General features: G+C 40.1%; 1 protein-coding gene across 12 annotated transcripts in view; it reads left to right on the forward strand.

The window, feature by feature from the left end:
* Positions 1–26,736, forward strand: part of TPM1 (tropomyosin 1) — a 32,693-nt gene that overhangs the window by 3,536 nt on the left and 2,421 nt on the right. For 4 of the 12 annotated variants that reach the window (XM_027851922.1, XM_027851924.1, XM_027851917.1 and 1 more), the window contains 6 exons: positions 12,708–12,841; positions 14,630–14,747; positions 16,202–16,272; positions 17,093–17,168; positions 17,635–17,697; positions 18,014–18,083. In XM_027851922.1, coding sequence (XP_027707723.1) covers positions 12,708–12,841; positions 14,630–14,747; positions 16,202–16,272; positions 17,093–17,168; positions 17,635–17,697; positions 18,014–18,083 — 532 coding nt within the window. Of the gene's footprint in view, positions 1–2,293; positions 2,481–12,707; positions 12,842–14,629; positions 14,748–16,201; positions 16,273–16,533; positions 16,610–17,092; positions 17,169–17,634; positions 17,698–18,013; positions 18,084–21,816; positions 22,029–26,736 lie in introns of those variants that run through there. The other 8 variants (XM_027851919.1, XM_027851918.1, XM_027851928.1 and 5 more) reach the window with 7 other exon arrangements.

Consider the following 26,736-nt stretch of genomic DNA (forward strand, 5'->3'; position numbering starts at 1 on the left):
CCTTGAAAAATCACCCAGTTTAATACCTCAACTCCCCCTTCCCATTTTACAGATGAGACTGAAGCCCATATTGTACAATCACACATATATTATCTCAATTTTTCCTCTCAACAATCCAATATTATCCCCATTTACAGATGGGTATACTAAGAGTGAGAGAGGTTAAGTGATTTAAACAATGTTACCAAGCTAATTAGAGTAGTGTTAAATTTAAAGTGATTTACCCCCAGAGAAAATCATCTTAAGACTCAGAGGAAGAGAGGAATACCCTTGGAGAAAAAATGAACTATTTAAGGGACATATATCACTTAAAAATCTTTAAAGGGTTCCTTTTCTTCTCCCCTGTATTACCTAGACTCCCCTTCCAGCCCCCAATCCCCCAAAGAGTTCACAATGAAGGAGGTTAGAGTATTCTGTGTGAGTTTAGGGGAGGAGCTGGAGGCTTTACAAACAGAGCTGATGAATGGTATGGAACAAAGTGAGAAATGAGGCCTACATGGTGTGAAATTCCCCAGCCCTGTTTCCTTTGTCAGGTCTGAAGAATCTCTCCAGAAGCTTTGCTGAAAATGATTTAGGAGAGTGGTGGAGTTGTGTCTTCCCATCTCCATCACCCTATGCTCCACTCCACTCATAATTTTTTGTTAGCTTTTTTTCCCCTTTTCTTTCCCTTTCATTACCACACTGCCCTTCCCTAAAATAGACTTTTTTAAAGGAGGGAAGCTTGGGAATTAAGTGTCCCCCTCCCAAATAGTGGGAGGCATTTCACCCCCAAAATAGAAAGCCTGTAATGTATTATTGCATAACCTGAAATGTATTCACTTTCAGCTCTTTTTTCTTACCAGGTGTCTGGGGTGAGTGTCTCTAGTGCTATTCATCTTACAGATAGGTTAGGATTAGGACTGGATGTGTGATTTCATTGAATGAGGGAACTACCAATGAGAGTAGCACTTTCTCTACAATGTATAGTCTGAAAGAGTTACCCAAGGGTCAAAACAGCCAGTGTGCGCCAGAGAAAGCAATCAAACCCATTAGTTCTTGCTGACTCAAAACAGCTCTGTATCCATTAGACCATAATGATTCTTTCCTCTTTTATTGAAGACTTGAATCAGGATCTCATATCCAGTGTTTTTGCTTTCAAAGTGGTATTTCTGTGTAGTAGGAAATGGGAAGCCCTGGAAGTTTCGCCCTTAGCACCTGGCTTCCGTGTTTAACGTTGCTACTGTTATCCGCTCCTGGACAAACACTTGCTGGCAAATGCCCCAGATTTAAGGTCTGTCAAGTCTTGGAGTCAGCAAGACAAGGGATCAAGTGCTGCCTCGGACCCTTACTAGCTGTAAACCCAAAATGAAAGGGGTTGAACTAGATGGCCACTAAGTTCTTGAACAATTTTAAATTCGTAATCCTCTGAATTTATCCTCACGGTAAGTGAAGTAGGCCTGCAAGACCTGGGGGAGGGGGGGGAGGGAACTCTAGACCTGATTCGGCCAGGATCCCCCTCCTTTTTTAGGAGGAAAGCTCTTCACCTAATTTCCTGACTGAACATTTAATCTTTACTCTCAATACGGATGCCCTAGCATCCTCTTGGACGATGCACTTAAAAGTGGCTCTTCCACCCACGGCCACGAGGGGGCGCCCTAGCTCTTCGCAGCCAGGTCCCGTTATCCCTTTCCCCCTCCCCCGCCCCCCACCATCCTGGACGAGGGTGGGGAGGAAAGGTTAGAATGCAGCAAAATTTAATTACTGGGGGCGGGGCTGGGGGAGAAAAGGTGTGTATTTGGGAGGGGAAGGGAACACCCCCCCCCCAAAAAAACCCCCACAAACCTGTGTAGCCACTGACCGCCCTCGAGCTAAAGTGGGCAGTCCAGGTGCTCTTTCCCACCCCACCCCCAGCGTTTTAGGAAGCCCCCCCCGCCCCCTCCCCGGGACTCTGCGTAGTCTTGAAAATATCTGCATTGTATTCCAGCGCCTCGCGCCCTCCCGGCTCGGCCCCCGCCCGCAGGCTCCACCCGCCCCCAGCCCCGCATCCTGCTGCGCTCCGCGCACCCGCCTGCGGTTGGTTTGTTTGCTCTGCGAACCGCGGCTACTCAACCTAGCCCGGAGAGGCGGGGGGACTTCCGGGGCTGAGCCAGGCGGAGGAGAGGGAGAAGGAGAAGGAGAAGGAGAAGGAGGAGAGGCAGCGGAGCAGGCGGCGGCGGCGCAGGCCAGTGCACAGCCCAGCCCGGGAGGGACCGCGGGAGCAGCCGCGCCCGTGCCCGGAGGCTCGCGGCCAGCCCCTCCGAGCGTGCTCCCGCCGCAGCCCCTGCCCGGTCTCTGCCTCCTCCTCCTCCTCCTCCGCGCCGCCGGTCACGATGGCGGGTATGAGCTCTTTGGAGGCGGTCAGAAGGAAGATCAGGAGCTTGCAGGAGCAGGCTGACTCCGCGGAGGAGCGAGCGGGGAGCCTGCAGCGGGAACTGGACCAGGAGAGGAAACTGAGGGAAACTGTAAGGCAGCTTGTCGCGTCCTATCCCCTCCCCTGCCCCAAGCCCGCGTCCCCCTCCGCCTTCCGCAGCCCCAGGTGCGGCCCTTCACCTCTGCCCGCACTGGCCCCTGCTGCTCCCCTTCTCTCTCTGGGTGGCTTCTGGGGATCCCCACCTGTTCCTGTCCCCTTCTCTATTCACGTTGCATATCCGGATTTGCATTGCTGTCAGAAGGAGCAGAGTAAGAAGGCCTGAAAGTAGGGAGCCGACCCCCCCCCCTTCACCCAGCATTTCTCCTATCTTGACCGGGTAAAAGGAAAAAGGAATGTCTTTTGCTGGGGAGGCAAGAAAGGGATTCAGAATGTTCTGGAAAGGGTTCTTCCAGGGGGCTATCCATTTCTTCAGGGGTGGTCTTCATTCCTACCCCAGTGCAGGACCTCAGTGTCCCCAATCTTCGTCCTCCTCCCCTAACGCTGTCTTCTGTGTTTATTGGGGGTGGGGTGGAAAATAACCTCTTCTTTGGGGTAGAGAGGGGCAGAGAAGAAAGCAACAAGCCTTTGGACTTTAAGAGGGTGACTGCTATCTTAGAGGCCTAGTGATGCTAAACCTGTCATCCCTATTGACCCAGAAGTTCTTGGAACCATGTTTCTGGGTGGTGTTTGATTAGAGATGTGTAGCACCCAGTGTTTGGTGGGGAAATTGCCATATGCAGTCCTTTTTACGCTTTCCTTGTGCCCCTTTCTTTCCTCCCCCCCCACCCCCATGAAGTCTTCTTATACAGATAGCCCATTGTTACCGAGGCTTGATGTGTTGGGTAACTTCAGATGAGTGCCAACATTTATTAGGTGCATTTACCCCGCCACCACCACCCACTTGAATGTAATACCAGGCCTCATTCCTTTCTCCCAAGACAAACATCTCCAGCAAATATGCATAGGATTTCTTAGAGGCACTTAAGGTTGATTGCGTCTTGTTGGTTCTGTGTGTTTTGTGGATCAGGACATTTTTTAAGTACTTTGGAAATTATTTTGATGAAAGTGAATGTGACATCCAGCTGTGTTGTATGTGTAGGACTAGTTGGTATCAAGTTCCTTTTAAATAACTGTGACTATAAACAGAAATTTGTGTGGACTAAGTTAACAGAAAAGTACAGCTTGAAGGCTTTTTTGCATTAAAAAGTTAATAATAGGAAAAGCCTAAAAGAATTTACTTCTCAAAAAAAAAATCCTCTAACAGAGGTTACCCTGGGTTCTCAAAGGACGTGCGTCTGAAGACCAAGCTCTGTCTGGTAGGTACTACCAAGTTAGAAAAGCTTTAAGTACAAACCTGGCATTCATAAGAAGACCAACCTTGCTGAATTTAAGGAGTATCATCAGCTGTTTGGATGCCCACCAGGTGACAGATTTTTTTTTTTTTTTTTGGCGACAGCAACTCATGAAATAGTCTAAGATATGGAACAAGTACCCATACTAATGAAATTGAGCATCTGTTGAAGTATTGATGTAAGGGAAATCATACAGGTGGTTTTTTTCTTCATTTGGTTAAAAAGATAGCATAGATCTTTCAAGTATCTGAGCGGTAAATTTTCATCCCTTACTGGGTCTTGTAGTCACCCAAAACCCTGTCACAAGCTGGTCCTTTTCCTCCCTGTCTCATACCAGGTATCTTGTGCAGAAAGAACTATCAATTTTGCCAATAAATTTGTCTTTAAAGATCCTACTTAAATCTTTTTCACCCATGGATAAATCTTTAAAACTTGATGCAGAGAAAAAATAAACTAAAAACACAGATTGGCATGTGGGATGGAAGTCTGATCTTATGCAAACATTACCAGTTGATGTTGAAACCCCTTCCACACTAAAGAGGGAATTCACAATACTATAAGGGAAGTTTCTATGATTGTTCCCTTAGCATAGTGATTCCTTTGCATGCCAGAAAGACGTATATTTTATGAAATGCTATGTAACTTTGATCTATCTTTTTCCATGTTTTGTGCATTTTATTCATAATGACTGCCCTGTGCCATTTTTCTGTAGATAACCACCAATATACTTTTCACAGATAAGGGCTTTTTTTTTTTTGTTTTTTTTTTGCTTTTTAGTGAGGCAGTCGGGGTTAAGTGACTTGCCCAGGGTCACACAGCTAGTAAGTGTCAAGTGTCTGAGGCTAGATTTGAACTCAAGTCCTCCTGACTCCAAGGCCGGAGCTCTATCCACTTTGCCACCTAGCTACCCTGATAAGTGTATTTTTTAAAATAGTTTTAAATTTCTTAAAATCAATAAAATGTACAGTATACTTTTAAGAAATGTTGGTCTATGCAAATGTTGTATTCAGGACTGTGAAGATCATGGGATTTAGAACTAGAAGGAGGCTTTAGGTGTCATTCAGTCCAGTCTGTTTTGTAAATAAAGAAAACTGAGGCTCGGAGGGGAAATGAATTGCCTCCAAGGGCCTGGATTATAACCTAGTTCCTTAGACTCTAAAGCCACTCTTCCCTTAGATGATATATCTAGAACTGGTAGATCATCCAATGACTCAGGTCATTTAGCCCAGTCTCCTAATTTTACAGATGAGGAAATGAGGAAGCTAGAGAAGTTAAGTCCTTCCACCCTACCATGTGGTATGGTGGAAAGAACACTAAGGGCTCTTCCAATCAGCATTTTAATTCTAGCTCAGCCAGTTATTATTTATATGATCTTGTTCAAGTCACTGGTAAGTGACTCCCAGGACCCTAGTTTCCTCATGTGTAAAAGAAGAGAGTAGGATTAGATGAACTTAGAGGTTCTTTGCAGTTCTATGATTTATGATCTATGTTACATGCTGCTTTCCCCACACCAGTAACATAGGGCTTAGACCAACAGAATAGAATAGTTTGGAGACTGAGACCATCTACCTCCAAACACTACTTATTTTTGGTTGTCTCAAAAATTGGAACTTGTGTAGCCAGTTGGAGGTTTTTCCTTGGTGGTAGTCAGGTGCAATATATCTTAAACCATGTGTTAATTAGACTCTGAGTAACAAGTGTTTCTCTGGCAACAAAGGGAGCAATATATATAATGTTTCTTCAGTTATGAGCCATTGCAGAAAATAGTTATTAGCTGGGATTGGCTCCAACTAAATTCTCCAGGAAAAAAAAAGGGCTACTCCTAGTGTGACTTCTTCATCCTCCTCTACTTTCTTAGAGACTTAGTTTCTCCACTCCCCACTCCTCCAGATGTGCAGTCCATCCAAGAGCTAAAGGAAGACAGCTTTATTTGGCATGGTGGTTAACTCTAGATCGGTGGTTCTTAATCTCTTTCGTGTCATGGGTTTCTGTAGTTGTCTGAAGCCTACATACTCCTCAGAATAATGTTTTTAAACGATTGAAGGAAATGTTAAATTTCATTTAGAGGTTAGTGAAAATAAAGATTAAAAAAAAAACCCAACAACACTGAGACACAACTTCCTTACAGAATAACATTCTACTGAATAGCTTCTTAATCAATAATGCTGTGACCCAGAGAGTACACCGCTTCACTATTTTAGATCGTGGGAAGTAGGCAGTTTACTCACATTCCAAGCCATTTTCCCCCCCTGGAGTTGGTAAATATTTTTGGTACTCAGAGCATCTGAAAGTGAATTTTGTTGGAGCATTTTGCATTCTCAGTATGGCTCTAACTGGAATATATAATCTCAATTTCCTTTTTTCATAAATAAGTGGGGCAAAGGCATTACAATGCCTTGTTCTTGTCTCCCTAATTATGCAAATATGTCTCATAAAAGAGAGTCTTTGGCACTGTTGGGGAAGGTTGTGTTTATCTGTTATCCATGGGAGTGCCCCTTAATGTCATCAATGTTCTTTCCCCTTTCCTTACCATATAAGGACAGATATTTTCCTTGGCTGCAGAGTCACTTGGGCTTCATACAGCAAGTTGGGTGAAACTCTCCTGGTGTAACTACACATAAAATAACAAGACCTGACCTTTGGCCACCCTGTGCTCTACCTTCTCACCCAAGTTAAGGGCTTTCTAGAAGAACTTCAGTCATACTAGAGGAATGATTTCAGTTTCAATACTGCCTTTCTACCAGTAGATTTTTATATTTGCCTATAATTAGAATATTTTTTAATTGAATGCTTTTTCCTGTTTTTAGTTGTTATTTTTTAAGTGGCTTGGGTTAAAATATCCTATCTTAAATTAAAACCTAGGTCTTGGTGAATTTTCTTCCTCATTCCCTTAGAGGATAGATGTGATCTGGAGTAATCTCTAGCCATGTAGGGTCACGCTTTCTGTTTCATATACTGATCTACATGCCCACTCTTTATTGCTGCGAGAGAGCTTTGGAGCATGCCATGAGGGCCCAACACTGGGCACACACTTTATAGCAGAGCTGTAGTAGGATGCTAATCAATACAGCAGCACCTTTTCAAAGTAGCTCATTACAAGGAGATACACAATGACACTTCTGAAATAAAAGAAACTAGTATCTCTAAGTGAAAGACTTAGCTGGTGACATCAACACACACCAGCATTCAATGCCAGTTGAGGAGGAAGTTAACCCAGTAAACTAAAGGTGATTTACATGACTGGACATAATTTGCTTGGGGTTGGGAGGAGCCACTTGTCTTTGCTTTGGTTTCTCTATCTGTGTTTAAATAACAGATAGGCACAGGACTAGGTGTCTTGCTAAGAGAGATAATACTTTGGTATTGCGGTAAAAGGAACTTTAGAAATAACTAAGTGGACCTCAGGCCTTAGAAAAAGCATCAGAAATAAGGATTCATGACAGACAGTGACAATAATCAGAAGTTAAATGCCAAAGTTTCTAAAAATCAGGAAGGGGGTGGGGGGATGGAATAAAGGAGAAAGTACCCTTAAACTGTGAGGTAAAATATGTGATCCATTCCGATTAACATAACCAAACTGAGACTGGGTTTATGTAAATTAGGCAGCCTCTGGGGCCTGAGATAACTGGGAGGTGCCAGGCCTCTCCCAACAGAAGAGCTGGAACTTAGCTGTATTTTGCCCTCAGGGTGAGTTCCAACTTCATTCCCCTCCCCCAGTCCCAGGTCTGACCTTGTAATACTCTTTACTTGCCTTAACTTTACTTAAATTTGCCTCCTCTGGAGCTGTGAAAAGTGGCTAACCCAAGGGTGGGGAACCTGCAGCCTCAAGGCCACATGTGGCCCTCTAGGTCCTCAAGTGTTGGCCCTTTGACTGAATCCAAACGTCACAGAACAAATCCCCCTTAATAAAAAGATTTGTTCTGTAAAACTTAGACTCAGTCAGAAGACCACACCCAAGGATCTAGAAGGCCACGTGTGGCCTTAAGGCAGTAGGTTCCCCACCCCTGCTCTTCAGTTGCTTTACTGTTTGCCCAGTACAAGGTTCCTGTTTATCCTGCTTTATTTCCACCATTTTCCCCAAAACCAGAAGGCATTCATACTCCAAGGGATGCCCTTTTGCCGCTTGGGTGCAAGTGGTCTGCTGCTAACTGTCAACGTTAGATTGTAAGATCCTTGAGGGCAGGGACTATCTTCTGCCTCTTTTTGTATCCCCAGTGTTTTAAACCATACCTGGCACATAGCAGGTACTTCATAATGTTTACTGAGTGATGGGTATTTGGAGAGAACCTCTAGAATTAATGTTGTCTGTAGTAGAAAAGCATGGAATGAGTAAATCCAGAAGATCCTTCTTCGGGGCTTCTTGAGGCTTTTTGTTTGTTTGTTTTTTCGGTTTTAATCAAAGTCCTTTTAAGACTGCCTAACATTTAAATATGGAAACAAATATTGTGCCTTGAGTTTGCTCTGTTGAATGTCTAGCATTTCAACTATTAAAGATTTGTTAAGGAATTAATTAGTTATTTAAATAATTAATTTAGTTCAGGCCCTAATAGTAATCTGGGTAAAGGGCCAGACTGTTAGTTCAATATATAAGGATTCTATGTTCTCTTTACTAGGCACTGTTGGATACCAATAGGAGCCATCTTGAATCTTTAGATTTGAATTCAGGAAGACATGAATTTGGATTCTCCTTCCAAAACTTACTAATTATATGAGCATGAGCAAATCACTTAATGTCTCTGATCCTCATTTCCCTCATTTGTGTCTAGGAGATATTAATACCTACAGTGCCTTCCTTATAGGGTTTTCCTGAGGCTCAAATTAGATAATGATTAAAAAGCACTTTGCAAGCTTTAAAGCATTATGTAAATGTCAGTTATTATTAGAAGATAACAGTGTCTGCCCTGGAGAAGATAGTTGGGGATGCCTAGAATTGGGGGGGAGGGGGAGGCAGACACAGGAATTAGGGAATAACACTTTTAACACAATGCATAAAATAAATGTGAATAGTATATAAGTGCTGAGGGAGGAGAAAGAATGTTAGTGACTGAGATGGGCTTAATCAAGCGCGGCTTCCTGGAAGAGATCACTTTTTAGCCAGATCTTTAAAGAAGTACAAAGTAGGTGGGAGGACCTTCTGATTTAGAGAATTGTATGTGTCAAGGCCCACAGATAGAGGGCAATAAGTAACAAATAAATATACTCATCTTGCTTGGTAATTTGTCATCTTGAGCTAAATGGGGGGTTCCAGGTGATAAAGCTAGTGTTCGAATGTCACCTCTAAGATTTCTCACTCAGTTTAATGTAAATCATCTTCCTATAGCAAATAAATTTCTCTTCTATATTTTGTCCTAGGCTCAAAGCAAAGCATGGCTTTTGGTGGCTGCAACATCGATTGAAAATCATTGTTGACATTTTTCTTTTTAACTTCCTACAGGGCTTTTAACAAGGATATTGACCTCCTTCAGTAAAAAGATTTGGGGGCCTGAGTGCATAGCTGAACTATAAAGAGTTGATTTTTAAAACAGACAATTACTTATTTTTAAGAAATTTGTTCTCTCTAGCTGTCCCCCTACCCGACTTCCCCTAAAAAAGAGCTGAAGTAAAACCAGGGTCTTTTATCCACTATTGAATTCATGGTTATGACCCATGTTGTAAGGAGGCCATTCATTGCTCCCTAATGTTTTTTGGTGTTTGGATTTATCTTTTTTTTTTTATTTTGCAAACTCCTACTCCATCATCCAAAACAGCTGCATGGAACATTTGTGTTTTAGTTTATTTAAAATTGCCTCTCTAGATTTTTAAAGATTTTCGCATTCCTCCTCTCCAACTTTAAATAATTGGAGACACCTTGGGGTACAATAGAACTGGGGCAGAGAATCCTAATTGTAACCTTATTCCCTTCTGAGAATCTAACATAACTTTAAAATATATATATAATATTTCATTTTTTCCCAATTACATGTTAAAATAATTTTTTTTAAGTTTTAAGTGCCAAAGTCTACCCCCCCCCCCCCGAGACAGTAAGTGATACCATGTAGTTTACATATCTAACCTAACTTTTAAATAACTAGAGTCTGTGTGTTTATCAAAACCTGAGTGTGAGAAGGTCTGGATTATTTTTTTCATATTTTCTTTTTTGATTCAGGTTGTAATCTGGTAATCTTTCTCTGTCTTCATTTCCTATAGATCACCTAGTCCATTGGTTCTTAATCTTCTTTGTATCATGGATTCCTTTGGTAGTTTGGTGAAGCCTTTGGACCTTATCTTAGAGTAATTATTGTATTTCAGTGTATGAAATAAATATATGATTATAAAGGAAACTATTAACTTTGAAATGCAGTTATTAAAATGTTTTAAAAAATTCACAGACTCTGGGTTATGAACTTCTGATCGAACCCCTTTATTTTATAGCAAGTAGCAGACTGTCTTTGCACATAGTAGGCACTTAGTAAATTACTTATTGAATAGGTTCATTGATGCTAGTGGAGGAAACGATGGACGAACCCCTTATACCAAGATAAACTTAGATTCTTAAATATGTACTGTGATTTTTAAAAATAAGAATTCCTGTTCCAAAACCCCACATCACCTTGTTAAGATACCATATATGTAAAACAGATGGAAAATGCTATGATTTCCATTTCTTCAGGTTCATGAATTATTAAAATAGCCACAAATCAAAACATGCACCCCAAGCTAAACACCCATGCAAATGTCTGAATTTCAAAATCCTAGACAGCAACAGTTTAAGTGCCAGGAAAGTAACATTTTATATCTGAGAGATAATGCACAAAAAACATAGTATTTGAGATGGCTTTCTCCTTAGTCCTTTGAAACTTTGCTGGCATTTTCCCAAAGCAACCTTTACTTGTAAATAATTTTCAAATTCTGAAAACCCAAGATTGTTTCAATTATCAAAAAAGTTTGATTAATTGTTTTAGGATCCATTGTTTTCGTAGCATTTTGCATTCCAACTGCTTTGAAATCTAGCATTCTCTCTCTGAAGACTGACTCCAGACTGTGAGTGGCAATCACTGGGTTCTTCCCTGTTGAACCCAAGTTAAATACAGAGTGAGGTTTATAAAATATAGTTCCGTCCACTCCAAATCCTTCTCCCTGTCCTCCAAAGTGAACATAGTTAAATGAGAGCTGATCAACTCATGTTGATTTACATTTTGATAATGCATAATATCAAACCCCATTAACTTTTAGTAAGCTTTATACAAAATCATTCTGTTGATGCTGGGGAGCAGTGTCATGTAGTAGAGCACTGAATTTAGAGACAGACCGGGATTAAAAACCCAGCCCTTTATAGTTTGCTACTATACTACTATTATTACTAGTTGTAGCATTATAGCTGTAGGACTGAGAGGGAATTCAGAGGCTATCTGGACCAGGGGTTTTAAACTATTTTGGGTCTTGGGTCCCTCAGGCAATCTGAAATCTGTGGATGCTTTCTCAAAATGTTTTTAAATGCTTAAAATGAAATATATAGGATTAAAAAGGAAATTAATTATATTGAGATACAGTTATTTAAAAATATATTTTTAAGGCCCCAACTTAAGAACCTCTGATCTAGATCAATTCCTTTTTCTTTTCTTTTTTTTTTTTTTTTTTTTGAGATTGAGTTTCTTTTCTCACTCATGCTGCAAGTGAAACAGCCAGCCACTCCTAGGCATTACTCCATTTCCAATAAGCAAGGAAGCTTTGACCTGCTGGTGATCTGTCCTCCCTCCCACACTTCCTGGGAGCTAACCAGATGGGTGCCAGATTTAGTGCTGACACTGGATTGACTTTAGCCTTTCTGCAGCTCAGAACTCCCAGTTTCTAGTGACCCACCAGCCTCAACCTCCCCAGTAGCAGGGAGTATAGGAATGCAACATGATGCCCAGCAAATCCCGCATTTTACAACAGAGGGAGGGCCCACGGAGGGTAAGTGACTTATCTGAAGTCATATAGGAAGTAAGAATCAAAGGTAGCATCCAAACCCAGGTCCTCTGACTTGAAAGCCAATGTTCTTTCCACTAGACTTCACGTTTCTTTATCTTTAAAATCAGGTATTGGACTAGATTATCTCCCCTATGGTCCTAAATCCTGTGATCTTATGCTCAGTCATTTCAAACAGGTATGTGTTTGTCAGCTGCTTATATATCAAAACCTGCGAGAAGAATGAAAGATGTAATTTATAAGACAAGAGTATCTTACTTGCTTTTTTTTTTTTACTAAAAAAGTGCTTGATTCAAAGAATAATTTTCTTTCTTAAAAAAAAAAACAAGAAAGCAGTTAACCTCCTTCATTTTGGTAGTGTGTGGGGGTGTGTAGCATAGTTATTTGCATTTGAATATAAAGATTAATTCTGTTCCCTTCAAAAGGTAACAGCCCTTTTTCAAGAGGCTGACCAGAAGGGAGGATTGTCACTCCTAGATGCTATTCCTGATGTTTGTAGCCTGGGTTAAGCCTGGGTAACTTATTTCTCCTCTTTCCATGCCTAAATTTCCCACAGTGAAAAAGAGAGAAAGATGGTTTTTGGTAGCAATGACATCAGATTTTCAGCTCTTTGAATGAAACAAGCCAAGAGCTTGTGTTTTTTAATTCTGTCCCTCTGCCCCCAGTTACTTTACTGAGCTCCTATTTTTATTATAAATTAGCCTGCTTAGCTATAAGTGAAGCAATTAGCACTTATTTAAAATTATATCTCTAGGCCTAGGCATACACACAACTTATAACTTAATTTAGTTATAAACACATTCTGGAAAATCTAATAGTTATCCAATAAAGTTAACAAGAGTTTATAATGATGCTAAATGTCAACCACCTGGTTAGACTACAGATTCAGTTCTAAAATCACTGCCTTGATGTAGATTGTTTCTTGAACGTTTTCTTCACTTTTGTAGTCATATATTTCACTCTCTTCTTCCCTTGCCTAGGCTGAAGCTGATGTAGCTTCTTTGAACAGACGTATCCAGCTGGTTGAGGAAGAGTTGGACAGAGCTCAGGAGCGCCTGGCAACTGCCCTGCAGAAATTGGAGGAGGCTGAAAAGGCAGCAGATGAGAGTGAGAGGTAAGAACATCTAATCCAGGTTCTTTTACCACAGGTCTCTTGCTTCAGAGGGCAGCATGGTCTGGGTATTAATTAGTAGGGGATGGATGGAGAATTAAGAGTCTTTTAAATTGGGAGTCAGGGGAGTTCTGAATTTTTAAAAATTCTATTATCTTTAGATTCCAACTGTAGTTACTACCCCATCAGTGGGCTTACTTAGTGTATTTCTAGGTAGAGATTTCAAGATTATTCCTTATTGTTCAGGTTCCTATAGTGATTATATGTATTTATAATAATTTTTAGTTAGTTTTTCTCCAAGGGAGGGGGTGAATTTAATAGGTAGTTAACTCTTGAGTAACCATGCTAATGTCTGAGGAGAAGAAACAAAGATGATATGGTAATTCTTTTAGGCATCGTACAAAATTTTACTGGGGGCTTTAGAAAACAGAGAGATGAAGTAATACAATTTATTTATTTTATAAGGGCTCCAGGATGCAAAATGACTTATATGAGGTCATGCTGATAGACCTGAAAGAATCCTGGTCTTTTTATTCCCAGTTTTTTGCTCACTGGGACTCACCACACAGTGTAGCATAGTAGATAGAGAGCTGGTCTTCAAGTCAGGAAAATCCGAGTTCAAGTCTCAACTCTGACATATACTGGTTGTGTGACGCTGGTCCAGTTATTGTAACTTTCTTAGTGTCCCCAGGCAATTTTCCAAAACTATAAATTGTAGAGTAGGTGCTAATCTATATACAGATGCAATTACAGTTTAGTTCCAAAATTTTAAAAAGATCCCCTACTGTAGTATGGCTTATTTTTACATTGCTTTGCATATACTGTAAGTCACATAATATTCCCTGAACAGCTACATGTAGCAAACATGTTTTATACATGGTGTATAAAAACTGGTGTTTGTCTTCTCTTTTTATACCCACATGATAAAGAGGTTCCACTGTGTAGTGGTCTACCTTGTAGATTGACTTAAATGAGGACATCATATCCCACCCCCCTTCAGTGGTATGTTTTCTCACTGACTTGCTGCCTCCTTCCTAAAGAGGATACCCTTTGAACATCTAGCATACATAGATTTATATTCATTCATCCATTCATTTGTTTATTTACTTAAGACTGGTTTTTCCTCTCTAGCCCAGGCTAGAAGTCCAGCAGCCACTTAGAGGTCTGATCCCACCACTAATCAGCATGGAAGCTCAGACTTACTGCATTTCCACCCTGGGCTGGTTTGTTCCTTCTTTAGGCAATTCTGGTGCTCCCACACATGCACTTCCAGGGGCTCACCATATTTATGCCAGATTTATTGTAGATAACAGTCAACTTAACCCACTGCAGGTTAGAACTCCTAAACTCAAGCCATCCACCAGCCTCAGCCTCCCTAGTATTAGTGATTATATGTGTGAACCACCACAGCTGACCCCAGCACACATTTAAGAAGTAAAACATACCTTCCCATCATTATTTTATATAGTTTGGGTTTAGACATGGTGACCTTGACGCATTAATTCTAATTTACTATGAGATGCCTGGCCAATTTGGTCTCTGTACCTAAAGTGTGAGATTTTAATTCACAGTGAATTAAAAGCATTTTGTATCACTTTTCTACTTTTTTTCCTGTCATCCTCCTTTCCTTCCCCAACTCCCCCAAACCCCCAATAGCTTTAGTCCTAGAAAGTCGTGCTTCATAGTGTAGAAGGGAAAATAGTAGCCCTGAACTCTGCCTTGGCCTGCTGGTTGTTATACTAAGCACACAAAATCTAAATCTGGGGTTTCCTTATTTGTCTTTTCTGTCAGAGGAATGAAGGTCATTGAAAGCAGAGCCCAAAAGGATGAGGAGAAAATGGAAATTCAGGAGATTCAGCTTAAAGAGGCTAAGCACATTGCTGAAGATGCCGACCGCAAGTATGAAGAGGTCAGTGTCCATTGGGGGACAGATTGAATGGTGGATGCCCCTCAGTCTCCTAACTGGCCTCTAAACTTCCTGACAATGACAAAGAGCCTTGAGTTAACCAGGGAACTGGTTTGCTGCTCTCAAAGGAATGACATGAGAACTCAAGCCCTTGGGACCCTTGAAAAGCACACATCATTTGTCCATAACAATGTCTAACAATTTTTCTTTTTTTTTAGATCCTATTAGGTGATCATGAGTGGAAATTTTAGCTCTTATTAGAGAATCCCATCCCATATAGTGTCTGGTGAGCAATCCTCTTTGCTCCAAAGAAAAACAGTTTAAGAATCCTGAGTCCTATGAAAGAAATCACTGTTATGTAGGACTGAGGATAATAGCTTCTCTCCCAAGTCATCTGTGTTTGATCTGAGTCTAGTCATAAAACGGCATGCAAATGACTATCCCATGGGCAGATGACAAACCAGATAATCCCTTCTTTACCTCTCCTCCTTCCCTCTCCTCGATAATTTCCAGTCCCTTACTATACAAATTTAGCATATTTACACTATAGAGCCTTGTTGTCAAATATGGTAAGACAATGTTATAATGTGGGCCAAATCATGTCCCATAAAATATAAGCACATTCAATTAAAAAGCCCTTTAGCCAACATTTTGTAAAGTAATTCCACTGTGTTCTTAGTATTTCTCTTTTTTTTTTTTAATCAATTGCTGCTTTTATCATGAGGAATCTGAAGTAGCATTGCGCCTAATTTTTCTGTTTAACGCCTGTTCCCAGAGCACATTATTTGGCTATTTCTATGCCCTTCAAAGTATCACCTATCTCTTAGATTCCTATCTTCCAACTCACACATATGTGACTTCTTAATTACCTTGTACATTAAGGTACTCAAATGATCACTCTTGTTTTCTTCTCTTCATTCTTGAGCAACTCTCGAGAAAAGCAAGAAACAAAGCCCTTTGCAAGGAGCATAGTATGTATAGTTTAGAATTGTGTGCAGCTGTCTTTAGGCATATTCAACATTTTGGTATCCCAGACAAAATTCTTTCATCCTTTACGTGGTAGGCCGTAGGAAATGCATAGCTTATAGCTTCCCTACTGCCTGTTTTCAGTATTCTGAATTTGGTGTCCCTCTTACCCACCCCACATTGGACTGTCTGCTCTGTGATTAACCCAAGTTTTTACCAGTGCCAGACATGTATAATTCGAGAGCATTTAATCATAAACTAGAGTTCTATGCTTTCAAAAGCAGGAGGAAGCCTCTGGTGGCTTTCTTTTTTGTCAGGAACACCAAGCAGAAATTCATTGCTTCTTTCTGGTCAGGGAAGAATGAATTATCCTTGACCTCCACTAATTATGAAACACAGGGCACCAGGGGCCTAAGAGAGCCAAAAAACTTCTGCTACCTGGTTTTATGGCCTGATGTGTGTTGGGGGGTGTTGGGTTTGTCTTGCCACAGGTGGCCCGGAAACTGGTCATCATTGAGAGTGACCTGGAGCGTGCAGAAGAGCGTGCTGAGCTCTCAGAAGGGTAAGTGACCTGAGTGCCACCAGGATGTATGTGGGGTGCTGCCAAGCAGTGACTAAACAGCATGACCTACTGGCAGTTACACGTTTACTTGTTTTCAGCTCGAAGCTCCCTGTTTGCTCATTTAACTGGGATGAACCATGAGCGTGGAAACCAGGAGGACATATGTGTGGGGTGTCTGTGTGACTGCATAGATCACTGCATGCATTTACTTGCACACTGATTTTGTGAATGGCCTTGTGCATTTCATGTGTCCACTAACAGCCAAGTCCGACAGCTGGAAGAACAATTAAGAATTATGGATCAGACTTTGAAAGCATTAATGGCTGCAGAGGATAAGGTACTGATGGCTATTGTATGGTTCTTAGGTTTAACTGCCACCCAACAATCTTTCAGCTTTCATCGCCTACTGGTTCATTTGGTAGTAATGACTTCACTTCCACTACACCCTTTGCTGTCTCTTATATCTTGCTTTAAAGTGCTTTCTTTTTGGTCCTTTTTTGATTCTTTATTTTTCCTTCATAAACGATCTTTGGTGCAGCATAAAAGAAGCCGAGTCATCGCACTTAAAAGCTATTTTAATTATTTCACACTAAGCCCCAGCAGCTTGCTTTTTTACCAAGTTGGGGAGCAATGAATGACTTTGAAGAATTCGAGCATTTTAATCTGTGATGGTTTGGCTACTTTAAGGCTGCTCTTTGTCTCTAGAACTCAATTTTCATTTTTCTCCATCTCTCTCCTTTTTTTCTCCCGCTATCCTTTCTTTGGCTTGATTTGATCTCCTGCCCTCCCCACCCTTCCTGCCTCTGTTCTGAAATAATAGCAAATGTGCCGAGCTTGAAGAAGAGTTGAAAACTGTGACGAACAACCTGAAGTCACTGGAGGCTCAGGCTGAGAAGGTAGGCCAGAAGCATGATGTGGGGGGAAAGCACTTTTTTAAAAAATTATTCACAACAGTAGCCCCACATTTCTCTTTGATGTCCCCACAGACTTAAAGCAACGGTTCAGAAGGTGTTTCAGGAAATAGCTAAATTCTGAGTCTACCACTAGGGGACTATAAGAAACTTGATTCTGCTTTCAAATGAAAATATTTTGTTAGATTTGTGAGTTATATTCAGCAATGAATTTTTTTTAAAGTTCCATGCGGATAAATGATGACCAGTGGCTGGGTCTCCATGTAAAACAGAGTGACTCAAGGAAAACTTTATTGCAGTCTGCTATTAGTATCTGAAGTTCAACTATGCACATATCTGAGTGATCCTTAACAGTTTTGGGGGAGGGCAGGGGTGTGGTTCTAGGTATGGGGAAAACATATGTTTATAGTGAACTTTGGCCTGACATGTGGAATAATCTTTCTAATTACAGTACTCACAAAAGGAAGACAAATATGAAGAGGAAATCAAGGTCCTTTCTGACAAACTGAAAGAGGTAAAAAGAATATGAATAGAGTTTATTTGCTGAACTTTAAATGGAGATATGTGGGCATCAAACATTCATTTTAAGGTTGTAAAGCCCCAAACTATAAGATGATGACCTAGTGTTCATCACTATTTATATTTATAGGCCGCCCTTAGAGTCTGTGTGCTGTCCTGCCATCAGTGATTGCCCTAAGACTATACATGATACTAGCTACCACCTTTATGCCCTACATTAAGCTGCTTGATATTTACACTCTAGTTGTTCCCATATTTGCAACTACATGAAAGTTAAACTTTATTAACTTACATGAACTGAATCATTCTAGGCTGAGACTCGAGCTGAATTTGCTGAGAGGTCAGTAACCAAATTGGAAAAGAGCATTGATGACTTAGAAGGTAAGACTTCATTAGGGTTTTTTACTTCATGCTTGAGTGGGGTGAGGGATGTTCATCTTTTCAGCTGAAAGTTGACTTGGTAAAAATTTCTTTTCCAGCCCAAATTTATCAACCTTAATTCATTGTTTAGGTGGGCAGTCATTTTGCTCTTGCTCCTCTTTTCCTCCTGATATTTTCAGACTGTTGCCTTTAAACTTTTAGATCCGCTTACTTTGAGTTCATTTAGAACTGTTTGATCTCTGTGTGTGGAAAGTTGATGTTGAGATCTGAAAGATGATGGGTCAACTTTAAATCTGTTATGTACATTAGTTTGTGTATAAGTGTGTATGTATACATATATGTTTGTGTGTATGTATGTGTGAAGAGAGGAAACAGGAGAAGGAAGGGGAGGGGAGAGAGAGAAAGAGTGAGTCTAGGAGTCTTGGGGAAGAGAAAAATAGGCATTTGAAACAGAATAGGACAGATAGCAGGAAATACAGCAAGGCACTGAAGCAGAAAAAGGGACAATTGAAAAATGGTCTAGCCCCAAACTTTGAGAAGGCTTCGTCCAGGCGAAAGGTAGAAGATTGAAAGTTTAAGTTACCACAGAGTGCACTGCTATAGAATGAACAAGCAGCACCCTCCGCCCTTCTGGAGCAGGAATGATGCCCAATGGGTTTGGACGGACAGCAGAATGGGCAGAGAGATGGGTAGCTTAAGTGACACTTCAAGAAATCCATACCCCCATGACTCTAGTTCAGTCAGGAAGTTGGTGACTTTAAGGCAGGGCAAGATAAGGCTGACTGATGGTAATTACGAAGAGTTTGACCTAAGTATTGGCCTTGGAAATCTCCCTACCAGTGTTTCTGGATGCAGATTGGTAGCTATTCAGTGTCATTAAAATACAGCTCTATAAAAGAATGTTTCACTATCTACCCACTATACTTTTTTGTTTTGTTTTATTTCAGTTTTCACGTGGCTTACTGACACCATGTTTGATTATGATTTATCATATCGAGCCATTCTCATTTCATTTTCTAATGGTTATTTGTTGTTACTTGTTTTTATTTTAAATCCTCCTCCTCTTCCGGCCGTCTCCTGCCATTCCCTCCTTCGTGCATTGCCTTTTTCTTGCTGCTGTTTCTGGATGGTCTCCATGCTTCCTCCTTCATCCTTCATCTGATCACCCTCCACCTTCCACGCCCTTGCATCTCTGCCTTCCTTCATGGGCATAGATGAGCTCTATGCTCAGAAGCTGAAGTACAAAGCAATCAGTGAAGAGCTGGACCACGCTCTCAACGACATGACCTCAATGTAAATGGCCTTCTCCTCTGCCTGCCTGCCTGCCTGCTTCTGTGAACTCCTCTCGGTGCAAGCTGGCTGCTAGCCCCTTCCCCCTTTGCTTCCATCTCTGAAAATTCCCATCCCATCTGCAGGCCTTTGTTATTTTGCTTTTGCATTAACCCCTCTTTGCTTCTGTTTGTTTAGATATCGCCCTTCTGTTTACATAAATTTAGAAGTCCAATATCAGTGTTATTCTTTAATAGCAAAGATAAATTTAGTTAGGTCTGTTATAGGGCATTTTCTTCCAGTTATAGGTTTTACCCTAAGAATTTTAACATTAGGGGCAGCTAGGTGGCGCAGTGGATAGAGCACCGGCCCTGAAGTCAGGAGGACCTGAGTTCAAATCAGGCCTCAGACCAAACACTTGATACTTACTAGCCGTGTGACCCTGGACAAGTCACTTAACCCTAATTGCCAAAAAAAAAAAAAAAGAATTTCAACATCACTTTGCTTCTCAGCAACAAGCTGTTAGCATCTTTTGAAAGTGAAGTGTGTTCATTCACTGAACAAAGTTTATCTAAAAAAATTAAGCTATAAAAATGGTTCTATTTATGAGTAATTTTCCCAGAATAGAAGAAAAATAAGTGTACTAAGAGCTGCATTATACAAGATAATACTTTTTTTGTTGAATGATGACACATTACCAAAAAAAAGGAGGAAAATTATTAACATGGGGGTCATAGGGTTTAGAGCTAGAAAGAACCTTAGTAATCATCTAGTTCAAGCCTTCATTTTATAGATGGATAAATTGAGACTGAGAGCTGGGCAGTGACTTGCCCAGGGTCACACATGGATTCCAGGCTTTACATCTAGTTTTCTGTCCACTGTATTATGTTTCATGAAATAGTATTAACTCACAAACTGATTGGACTTTTTTTGTATACTAAGAATTTCAGACAGTACTAATTTGACCTTCTTGGTTTCCAAGTTGAATCATATTTTTTAAAAGATTGAAATACCCTTCATTACATTAATGTATCAAAATTACAGTCCTTCAAAGAGGAAGAAGAAACAAATAGATGCTACAGTTTAAATACTGAATTTAGTGACCCACTTTTTCTATTACTCTTTCAGGACCCCACCACCAACTTGTGTAGCCTTCTAAAAGGCATTAGTGTGCAATGAAAAGAATAATAGACTAGGTTCTGGGCCTTGCTGTGCCACTAATTGACTGAGTACTCACTTTTCTTGGCTTCGGTTAACATGCCTATAAGGTGAAAGGGTAGGGCCAGAGAGACCTCAGATGCTGTCACATTATAAGATCCTGTCCTGTCTCATGAAAGGGGAAGCAGCAAGTGACAAAGGCCTGGATTCAAGCCACTACTTATTAGCTAGCTATGTGACATTAAGAAAATTAGTTACATCTTTAAGTCTCAGTTTCTTCTTGTGAATTGAAGGCATTAAACTGGATGATTTTTTATTTTTATTTATTTATTTTTTTTTTTGTGAGGCAGTTGGGGTTAAGTAACTTGCCCAGGGTCACACACCTAGTAAGTGTCAAATATTTGGTCTGAGACCAGATCTGAACTCAGCTCCTCCTGACTCCAGGACCGGTGCTCTATCTACTGCACCACCTAGCTGCCCCTAAACTGGATGATTTCTAAGGGCCCATTTAGCTCTGACATTCTATGATTTAATGAATGTATAGAACTAAATATTACTAAACCAATTTGCACACTGTGGCAGCATCTCAATCGTAATTTTTCCACCTAACAAATTCCTCAGGGATGGTTTTGTCATGCCAAGAACATCATGTTCTGTAACCTTCCTACTGTACCCCATTCAGAAAACATGGTGGCTTCATGTGTGCAGTTCACAGTTTCTTGCTTTCATATTTATAGCACCTTCATGTTCAAAGAAGAGTTAGAGAATCTCTCTAAGTCTCTAAAGACTGAGAGACTTTATTACTGATTTGGAAGACTGAGACCAGTCCATCAGCTCTGTACATCTGTAAAATGAAGGGTTTGAATAAAATAATCTCTCCCAGCTCAAATTAATCAATAAACAAACACTTATTAAGCATCCTACTATGTGCTCGGCATTGTGCTAAGCTCTAATACTCAATAATACTGAGAAAAACAAAAGCCTTGTACCAATTGGTAAAGATTCTGTAGGGTGGCCATTTATCTTAAGACTTACTTTGGTAGTCCTACTAATACATATATACATATATATATATATTTTTTTATATATATTTATTTTTTTTTTTTTTTTAAATTTAACAACTTAACAACCAGGGGGATCCTTAGAACAGCTTTGAATTTGTGCCAGAACGCTGCTGTAAATTCTGCCAAACGTGTGGCTGTTGTTGCATGCTGAGTTCTGTCATATTATTACTATTTTTTATTTTTCTTTTTTTTCCATTGTGCCACTTTTCTTTCCCCCTTCCCGCCTTTTTATCTTCATGCAGATAAATTTCTTTGCTTCACCTCTCTCAAGACTCCTTCATCAAGCTGGATGTTCCACCTGTCTGAGCTCTGCAGTTTTTCTCAGGTTTATTGTCGTGTCCTCCAGCTGACCTTGATTCTGTCTTCCTTTAGCATCCTGCCTCAGGGCAAGGCTCTCACTATGCCTTCTATTGTACAGAAGCTCTTTCTTTTGATGTAAAATAAACACCCGCGTGTAAGCTGTATCTGTTTTGCTATTCCTTTTACACCTCCTATTTATTGGCTGAGCAGTTTGAACACTGAATAAAACTGAAAATCTGCTTCTTGCCACAAGGGATTTATTTGGGGCTGCTCCATTTCTCATTCCTCTCCTCTCAGCATTATACATAAATATTAGTCCTTTTGGAAATCATAAAATCTTACGCTTTAGCCTACACGCCTTAGTTCATGTGAGAGCTAGGTTAGCCTACTGTTAATATCTCAGTCTCTTTTCATTTAATTTGAGTTTTTGTCACCATAATTCTGTAATGAAAGATCTGTTTCAATCAATTATCAAGCATTTTTTAAGCACCTACTATGTACCAGACACTGTGCAGTTTTGAATTTATTCCAAATCTTACAAACCCATGTTTGAACTGGTCAAATAGAACTTAACTTAAAGGACCATGAGCTCCAAAGTAAAAGGCTGAATATTCTTGCATTGTAGGAAGAGTTGAAGCCATTTTAAATGTGTTCATTATGCCCAGTTGTCTTCATTTTCATCCTGAAAATGTCCTCTTGGGTTTTTTGAATAATGTGTTATTAAGTCAAAAGTGAAAATCCATGATTATACTTCATGTATTTAAGTAGAGGCTCCACATTTGCTATCACTGGATTGAGAAGCTATCTTTGCAGTACCTTCAATGTTTCTAAGGGGTGGCCATTAAAAGTTGGTTTTGTTTTTTTTATTTAAAATTGGTGTGGGGGTGGGGGTGGGGTGATGGGGAGGATGTTAGATATCACTAAGAGCAGCTATTTAAAAAATCTTGTTTCCTACCTTTTGAAAAACTATTAGAAATTAGAACTTTGAAAGTACAATTTTCTCTTTTTTTCATTCCTGGCATTTTCCCACCACCAACAAGCTGACTATATCTCCCCCTTTGTTTTTAAGTCCCAAGCTCTTTGGTGTGTATGAAATGTTTAGGGGTTTTTTTTTTTTCATTGATCCAAAATAATGGATATGCTCCTTTTTCTTGGGTTGCTACACATTAAGAATTCATCCCCTCAATGGCAACTTGCTGGTGAGATGAGCCTCTCCGCATTTAGTAGGGCTAGTCTTTGGACAGTAGGCAGGGTCTGTTCCTAGGGCCATACTTGAAACCCTTCCCACCTGGTAGGACTGACCAGAGCTTATTCTCCATTGGCTTAGCCTAAGAGAACACAATCGCCTCCATGCTCTGATGAGGTATTGAAAGGAGGACTTTTGTGGATGTCACTATAATTTATTAATAGAAGAATAACTCCAAAAATAGTGCCAGCTGCTCCTTAGACTCTAGGATATGAAATGTAGTTTTTTACATTTTTAAAAAATATGGCTTATGAATTAAGGTATGTCTGATTTTTTTGACAATGGTATTAAAAGTGGTTTTTTTTTTTCATCTGGAATCTGGACAATCTCTCCCTCCAGAGAAGAAGAAATTTTATGGTTTGAGTTAATGTTTTGATTTGTTTGTCTCCTAAAGGTTTATGGTTCTTTTTCTGGCCTGGGGCCCTTCCTTTCTAATTTTGATTCAAAAATAAAAGTGATAGTGTTCACCTTGTGGCTTCCTGCCTTAAACAAAAGAGCTCGTGCTTTAGTAAATGTCCAGATAATCCCTGAATACTTTCCAATATCCAAAGCTATGCTTAAGGTACATCTATTTTTAGAAGGTATTCCCAAGACTTGAAAGTATTCTTTAAGCATTATGAGAGGAGAGGAGGGGAGAAGAGAGAAGAGAGACTAAAATATTGGAAAGGTAGCCCAAGATGGGACCAAGTATGCAAAGTAAGGCTTGGTGGCAGGGGGAGCAGAGGGAGAAGAGTGATATAATATTTAAAACTATTCAGCATATGACCAAATTGCAGTTCCTATTTATACAGATGTCCCCATAGACCTCTTAGAATAAATTTGGCATTGCCTCGAAAGGTACCAAAGGCAAGCTAAGTTTTGGTTGGCAGGCAAATTGGCACCAAGTTGATAACTATTCCCAAACGCTTCCTTGAAAGGTGGGAGAAGACTGTCTTCTCTTATAGAATATGATCTTTCCGGTGCTCTGGTGTGCAAATATATCTAATCTGATTCCCAGGCAGCTACCACCCAGGCAACCACTCTTACTTCCACCAGAACGTAGAGTGTTAGGAGAAAGTTCAAAGATAACTACAAGAGTGGATTATATAACTAACTAGCACACACAAACTGGGAGGCTGGTAGAGGTCTAACCACTTGACTGCTTTTACTACCAATATGTAATTCACTACTGCAGGGTGGCATACTAGTGGATTTGGGCAAAATCATAAAAAATTAATTTCCCTCCCCCTCCCAGCATACAGATTTCATAGATTACATTGACTGTTATTAAAAAATGTGCATACCCTTAGACCTTAGATTTGGCAACTGATCATTTTCCCTGATTGGCAGGACTGCCATCTTTTTAAAGCTTATGTAGGACATCTGCTCCTTGGCTATCACCATCACACTTTTCCTTCATTAAAAATTAGGTCCATTAATCAACTTTTCCTGGGCTGAGCATAACCACTTTCCATTTTGGTGTGTATTTTCATATATTCTGATGATCTTCATCATGTCCTAGGTCACACTTCAATTCTAGCAGCTATTAGCTTAATAGTAATTGTTATTATGAATGTATTGATAATTACATAATAATATAATTATTTTAAATGTTATTGTTATTAATAATATTTAAGTGCATTTATATAGAATTTTAAGGTTTGCAAAGTGCTATACATGTATCATTTAATCTTCATAACAACTCTGTGAGGTATGTATTATATTTTTGTTCACATTTTACAGATGAGACAACTGAGGCACAGAGAGGTTAAATGACTTGCCCAGGGCCACATAGCTATTAAGTGTCATGAGTCAGGATTTGAATTCAGACCTTACTGCCTCCAAGTTCATCACTTTTACCCACTGTGTCACCTATCTGCCTTGTAGCATTGGCAGCAGATATATTATGTTGCAATGTAAAATTTTTATTCCACCCCCATCTGTTCAGGTGTTTATTTGACAATTTATCAGTCAATGAAGGTGAAGCCCATGTTTAGGACAGAAATGTACAGTGTGCATGTATTTTAAATCTGTACTCAAAAGTAAAATGTTTGGATTCTGGTCCAATGTTAGTATAAAATGTCCTCTGCCTTCCAGCTTAAAAATAGCAGTATGCCCAAACCACCCTCCCCCAAAGCCCTGGAGTTAGCAACTCATTTTTTTTTTATTTCTCTTTAGTGTTAGGTAGAAGTCCTTCATCATATATATCCTCTTAAAAAAAGGCATTGTGAAGTACCACAATGATGAGTAGAAAGGAATCACAGAATCAGAGGAACTGGGAAATTTTAGTTTTCTTCTGTTGTCCTCCTGAGGAAATTGATGCAGTAGACATTTAACTTCCCTGAATTGTTCCCTAAAACCAATTATATTTTGTCTCCCTCATCCTAAGATGGGGGATAGATACCAGCAACTTGAGGTAGTTATGTTATATTAAATTTGGCTGATGTTACCAAGGTTATTTATAATTTACCTTTCATTTAGCTGTAAACTCAAAACTCAGTTTTAAAACACATACACACACACTCATAGTGGGGAAAGGAAGGAAAATTGGCACAGATTTATCAGGAATTTCACTTGTCTGTCTTATGTTGGAAAAGAAAATTCCATTTTGAAATGAAACAATTAGGAATAATTTGTCATATTCCAACTTCTTGCCAATATGTTTCTACATCCTGTGTGGCGTGGGAATCCTACAGCCTCCCACATCCTCCTTAATTCTCATAGTGGATTTATATGACAGTCCCTAAGAGCCTTCAAGACTAAGCTTTTAAAACTGCTCTCAACTCATGCAGAGGGGGCTGGATTTGAATTGCAAGAATGTAGGCTCCAAACCTGGCTCTGCCTCTTCTAGCTGCCTGTGAGTTGGGTACGACCTATAATCTCTTCAAGGCTTCAGTTTCCTTATATGTAAAATAAGGAGGTGGAGTAGATGACCTCTTTAAGGTTCCTTACACCTGAAAATTCTGTAATTCTGAGGTCTTGGGGGAAGAAATCTGTTTCCAGCCACTCTCCTACAGAGATGGCAGTAGAGGTGATTATTATTTGAGCCAGCAAGAACTTCATTCTTCCACCTCCTCTTTCTTTGGTCCACAATGTTTACATACATCATGCATCCTTTTAGTAGAAAAAGGTGAGTCAGGTGGGTTGTTTTTGTTATTATTTGCTGGTTTTCTTTTGAAGAAAAAAGCAAACTTTCCGATTCTTTTTTTTTTTTTTTAGTTTCCTGAGTGGAGTCCTTTGGGCTTAGAGGGGGTGGAAGGTCAGTGTAGGTGATGAAGGAAAGGATAAGTATTGCATTGTAAAGACTTGGTAGACAGATGCTTCCAAAACTTTGTGGGGGTAGAAATGACCAACTAGATTCTCCTGTTCTGTTGCTAGGCTTATGCCTGATGAGCACAGCCCCCATGCCTAACTTGGGGCTGAGCCTGTTTTCAGAAACTGTGTATGACTTTGTCTTGTGTGGTAAGACAAGGTGTATGAGTGTTCATTCTTGGTATGAGTGTTCATTCTTTCTCGTCCTGGTATCCTCTTCTCCCTCATCCAAGAGTTGGCCCTCTGACATTTCTAGCCTTGTCAGAACTGTCCTTCCTCAGGGCTTTGTATGGGGCTTTAATCATCAGCCATACTGGTATACAAG

The sequence above is a fragment of the Vombatus ursinus genome, unplaced genomic scaffold (genome assembly GCF_900497805.2).
Source record: "Vombatus ursinus unplaced genomic scaffold, bare-nosed wombat genome assembly UNPS02009205.1, whole genome shotgun sequence".
NCBI lineage: Eukaryota > Metazoa > Chordata > Mammalia > Diprotodontia > Vombatidae > Vombatus > Vombatus ursinus.